Source organism: Lathyrus oleraceus, chromosome 7 (genome assembly GCF_024323335.1).
Source record: "Lathyrus oleraceus cultivar Zhongwan6 chromosome 7, CAAS_Psat_ZW6_1.0, whole genome shotgun sequence".
Taxonomy (NCBI): domain Eukaryota; kingdom Viridiplantae; phylum Streptophyta; class Magnoliopsida; order Fabales; family Fabaceae; genus Lathyrus; species Lathyrus oleraceus.
Window position 1 is genome coordinate 286,359,177 of NC_066585.1, and position 6,092 is coordinate 286,365,268.

The 6,092-nt window shown below is 36.6% G+C and overlaps 1 protein-coding gene across 1 annotated transcript; it reads left to right on the plus strand.

Annotated features, from left to right (window-relative positions):
• Window positions 1-3,002: 3,002 nt before the first annotated feature.
• Window positions 3,003-4,120, plus strand: LOC127103466 (uncharacterized). The gene is made up of 3 exons (XM_051040721.1): window positions 3,003-3,398; window positions 3,678-3,785; window positions 4,115-4,120. Exons 1-3 carry the CDS (start codon window positions 3,003-3,005, stop codon window positions 4,118-4,120), a joined length of 510 nt encoding a protein of 169 aa, XP_050896678.1.
• Window positions 4,121-6,092: the final 1,972 nt, after the last annotated feature.

The following is a 6,092-nucleotide window of genomic DNA, read 5'->3' on the forward strand; positions in this document are numbered from 1 at the left end:
TAGGATATAGAGATATCATAGGTCCATGAAATGAATGAGAAGAGAATGGGATTGAGATGAAGAGGGAGGGGAGATGGAATCAACACAAATTGGTCAAAGGAGGACTTTTATCAAATTAAAATCATTCAATCATTTTGGGAGATGAAATCTATATTTCATCAATCCCCTAAATCTAATGATTTTAACTCAACAAAGTCAAATCAACCTTGACCAAGGCCCAACAACACAAGTCAAACTCAACAAGTCAATATCAAAAGCTCAACACAATTTATTTTGCAATTAAATATTAAAATCAATTAAAAAATGCATTAAATTAAATTATGGTTGGTCAAAATCCTAAAACCTCATCAAAATACCAAATAAATGGCCATGAGATTTATCATAGGTCAAACACGGTCAAAGGACCTTGGAGAAATTTTTTCATAATTTTTGGAAACTTAAAAGTATTTTTAAACCATTAAAAATATTCACACAAAAAATAAAATCATGGAAAATATTAATAATGATCCAAAAAATGATTTTAATTCAGAAAATTAAAGAGGAATTTATTTAATTTTTTTTGGTGAAAGTCTCATATTTTTTGGATCAATATTAAAATTAATATGAATTAATAAAAATAAGTCAATTAGATCAAAAATCAGAAAATAGCAAAAAAAAACGTTGACCACTTGATCTACCTCATTAATTGAGGTGGCATATCAAGTGGATCAGAGTGCGTGTTCTATGATGGGCCCTGGTCAATGTGCCACACGCATGGTAATCAGTTTGTACGCTCAAGATTAAAACAAAATGAATGGATCTTATGGTTTTGAGACATGCCAACGTATCACCGGAGCTGTAACTCCGGTCTTCTTCTCTGGTGGACCTCACCGGACAGGTCCACCTTCAACCATCACCAAAATAAAAAAGGAGGACATGAATTTAAAGTAAAAATTCTCAAGAGTTCGAATTTGGCCTCAATTTCTCCTAACTCCAAGTACATTGAAATATACAGGGAGTTGAAATTTGAGGATCATGATCTGAGTTGCTTCGATTTAACCTCAAAGCAACTCAATCTTGTTGCCTACATTGATAGGACTTCAGACAACCAAAAATCAAGAAGAATTATGGAGAATTGAGTGAGAATCGAAGAGATGAAAAATTGAGAAATTCACCTTCACTGCAGGTCTGGATGAACACGATCTTGCTTCCAATTGCTCTTGCCCTTGCTCTGGACACTTGATGGAATGGAATTGAATCAAAAAGGAAGCAGAACTCTTGGAGATTTAAATCTCAAAATAGTGGAGATTCAAACTCGATTTCCAATGGAAATCCTCAAGGTTATCCTTTGAATAAGAGGGTTTGGAGCTGGGGATTCAAAGTTGGCATGGAGGGATCCTTTTTTTCTTAAGGTAAGGGTCTCTATTTATAGCCAAGGCATTTCTAATTGCACACTTGATTCAAATTTTCAAAAAAAGTAACTTGCTTGCATGGATGCATGGGCGTGTGATAGGCCCATATAATCATTCCTTCAGGTCCAAAATTGAGTACAAACATTGCTGAAGTCATATGGAAAGGCCATGCATTTGTGTGTGGAAGATTTAAGTTCACTTATGCCAAATGGTGACCCAAGTTCAAGCCATACGCAAGTCACTCATACCTTTTCCAAATGGGATAAAATTGGACTTTTTGGAAAGGTTAGATCAAGAGGAACAACTTTCATGTTGAACACTTTTTAATTTTAAGCTTGGATCATGATGAATTTTTAGGTGGAAGTTGGAAAAATCAAACATATCAAAAAAAATTCCAAGTGTCAAGCCATATTTTCACTTCTTCCACCTTGGCTAACTTTTTATATGAGCTTCAAATGAGAAAATATCCTTCATAGAAGTTGTATCTATCTCAAAGTCCTTCAAAATGGTCACAATTTTGACCTCATTTGGATTTATCATGAACGAGTTATGCATTTTTGAAGTTGAGGAAAATCACTTGTTCAATGGCATGGGTCCAAAATGACCTATAATGTATCCTCATATCACATGCATTTAAAAGTTGAATTTTCTCTTCCTACAAACATAAACGTTGAAATATACATCTTGAATTTTATTGTGAAACTTGAATAGATTTCATCTCATAAAAATTGAGCAAGTTATGGTCTTGGGAAGTTGACCTCCAAATTAGGGTTTAAACAAAATGACCTATAATCTTTCACCATAAAAAATGACTTTCCAGGCAAAACTAGCTCTTGATATCAACATGAAAGTTGTTTGGAATGTCATTTTAGAGTAACTTTTCTCTTTGAATCATTTTCATATGACAAAAAATGTAGGAGATAGGGTCTAGGGAACCCCAGTTTTGATCAGCTGACTTCCTCTGGTCAACCACCATCAACCAACTTGCTAGCTAGCTATTCTTTTGACTTTTGGGACTCATGGAGGATCATATATGAATAAGATGATGAAATTTAAAGTATCCTTGAAATATTTGATCAATTGTTGAAGAAACTTGTTGATGAAGTTACACAAGATACCCATATGAATTAGGGTTTCCAAGGCAAACCAACTCCAAACTCTTGGTGATTTCTTGATCAAAATAACATGTGAAGATCATGGAGATATATATATGATACTTAGAGCCATAGTAAACTAATTCTTGATAGAATTCCTTGCACTGAGGGTATTAAACCCTAGATGTGAGCTTGATAGATCAAAGGCGAGCATGTGCCCTTCCTACAAAAAGAGTTAGATTATACAAAGACATATTTTTGGTATTTTGGTTAGTAAAACATGATGAAATACAAAGTATGATACAATCAAATGGTGCTTGGTGATCTCTCCCAATGCAAACCCAATGAATGAGGGGTAAGGAGAATGCCAAGATGTGATCCCAATGCTAATGCATATGATGAGAATAGCATGAGGGATCTTCGGGTCAAAATTGGGGTCTTACAATTATCTGAAAACTCTTGTATCAGTGACGATCCCTCTGCATTGAGGATTCACTAGAACAGAGTGATCAGATGGATGACCTCTGAGGCTTTCAAGCTGAAAGGCCTCTCTGAACAAGTTCGAAACGACTTCATAAGAGAAGTTGGAGAGAGGCTGCATGCACGTCTGGCTAGAGAGGCAGAAGAGAAATCCAGAAGAGAAGCAGAAGAGAAGGCTCGTCAGAAAGAAGAGCAAAGAGTAAGAGAAGCTGCAGAGAAGGCTGTTGTTGAAGCTGCTGCTGCTACTGTTGAAGTTGCTGCTGCTGTCGCTGAAGCTGAAGTAAAAGCTGATGCTGAAGAAGCAGCACACATAGCTGCAAAAGAAGTTGCTAAGCCAAGGAAGATTGTTCTGACTCAGGGGGAGAAATCTCATTCTGATTTCGCTCCTCTTGTCTTGAAGACTCTGGAAGAGCTACAGAAGGAGCAACAGATAGTGAGAGCAAGATTGGACCAACAAGACTCCGTCAACAACGACATTCAGAACTTGCTGACCCAGTTGCTCCAGAGGATGCCTCCGCCTCCAAACTCTTAGGCACTTAGGATTTATTTGTTTTTTTTATTACTTGATTATTTGTTATGTATTCTCTAAGTGTTTTTCTCTCTGCTGTTAAATAGCTAAACCTCTTATCTGTAATTCTCTTTCCCATATATGAATCATTTTTTGACTACTCTATCTTGTTTTTTGCTAAGTCTTTTTGAGTCTGACAAAAAGGGGAAGAATAAAAACAACTCCGATGAAATAATATCTAAGCCTCTTGCTGCATTGTGCACAGTTAAAATCTCTTATGAAAATTCTAAGCTATGCAGGAAAATATCTAAGGTAAAAACTGGTTGCTACGCAAGAAGATCTAGTAAGAACATCTAAAAATTTATTATGATTTATCTTAGGGGGAGTCTCACTCATCTGACTCTGAGATAATTCTTTAAATCCTTATTGAAGTATCATTGTTTCATCGTCTCTCTGAGATTAATGACATTAAAAGTCCATCATTGCCAAGATTTCCTCATCCAACGGTCTCTTCATCAAATCTCTATCTAAAGGATGAATCATCTTCATAACAAGAGAACGAAGCACACAAGAATACTGCAAACAAATCATAAATCTCTTTTATTCTTGTTCATTCTCTTTCACATGGGTTATTGCTCTAGGTGTGAAATATTTTTGTTCTCATATTGTGTAACTTCTGCTTATCTATAAGCACTTAGCATATAACTGTATTTTTCATTACTTGCTGAATATTCCTCAAGTAACTTGTGAAGTATGTAAACTTGAGAGGGCTAAGAGATCTTTATCTACTTGGACGCTCTATGTTGTAATATTTCAAGATTAGTGGATTAAGTCCTTGTTAAAGGCGAAATCACCTTGGCCGGGTGGACTGGAGTAACTTTGAATTTCAAGCGAACCAGGATAAACTTCTGTGTTGATAGCATTATTTTTTGCGTGTGTTTTATTTGCAAAAGTTTTTATTATCTGTGGAAACAATTCAAACCCCCCTCTCTTGTTTTTATCTACCTTCAAGAAGTACCTCCGAAGGCCCTCAACCAAGTTCTTTTTGAGTAGAAGTACTTTACAAGAGAAATTACAATTCGGTCGTGATAAGATGCACAGATAGACACGAAGCAAACTGAATCATATTTGAAATTCATGAAGGATCCTTTGGGACGTATGCTAGTGGACACACAATGGTTAAAAAGATCTTGAGAGCGGGATATTATTGGATGACTAGAGAGGTTGATTGCTACCGCCACGTGCAAAGATGTCATAAATGCTAAATTTATGCCGATAAGATACACGTGCCACCAGTTCCACTAAATATCTTGACATCACCTTGGCCTTTAGCCATGTGGAGCATTGATGTGATTGAGCACATCGAGCCAATTTCCTCGAATGTGCATCGCTTTATTTTTGTAGCCATTGACTATTTCACCAAATGGGTGGAAGCAGTCTCATATGCAAACGTCACCAAGCAAGTGGTTGCTCGTCTCTTGAAAGAAATAGATTATTTGCCATTTTGGGGTCCCGAATAAAATCACTACTAATAATGGTTCCAACATCAATAACAAAATGATGAATGAACTGTGTAAAAACTTCAAGATCAAACACCATAAACGCATCACTGTATCGTCCAAAGATGAATGGTGTTCTTGAGGTAGCCAATAAGAACATCAAAAAGATCGTCCAAAAGGTAGTAGAGATGTACAAGGATTGGCATAAAATTCTCCCATTTGCATTGCATCGCTACCGTACTTCGGTGTGTACTTCCACCGGGGCAACCCCGTTCTCTCTCTTATATGGCATGGATGCAATTCTATCTGTTGAAGTAGAGATCCCCTCCTTAAGGATATTAATCGGTGTTAAGCTCGGCGAAGCTGAATCGGTACAAGCAAGGCTTGATCAACTCAGTCTCATTGATGAAAAGCACTTGGCAGCTATCTGCCACGACCAATTATACCATAAACGTATCAAGAGGGCATTCGACAAGAAGGTTCATCCTTGAAATCTTAAGGCAGGAGACTTGGTGTTGAGAAAGATTATGCCAATCCACACCGATCCAAGGACAAATGGACGCCTAACTGTGAAGGTTCATACATTGTGAAAAAGGTTTTCTCTAGATGAGCCTTGATACTTTCCACTATGAATGGTGATGATCTTCCATCCCATGTGAACGCAGATACATTCAAAAAAATACCACGCTTGAGAAAATAAAAAGAAACCCGATAAGTTGAAAACCCCAATGGGCATGTTAGGAAAAAAAGGGTATCCCGGTAGGCTAAAAACTCGAAAGGGAGGTCTAGGAAAAAGTTAGGGATTTATAAAGTGAGAGGTTACGGTCTGTGAAGGATCTCTGAATCCATCATAAAATTCCGAATGGAGAATCAATTCAATCACTTTCTTCAGAAGTAAGATTTGAGGACATTTGAAGACATGGGAATTATAACATAAATTGGAACTCAGTGGAAATCCGAGTTTTTCTCATTGCCATTATTCTTTTTCCATTTCTTTTTGCAATCACCTCTTTTAGAATTTATTTCCTCATGTAGTTTTCCCATTTACAAGTTTATCTGTTATCAATGAAATCTTTTTCATCAAATGTGCTCAATCCTTTTATATTTTTGCTTTGTTTGT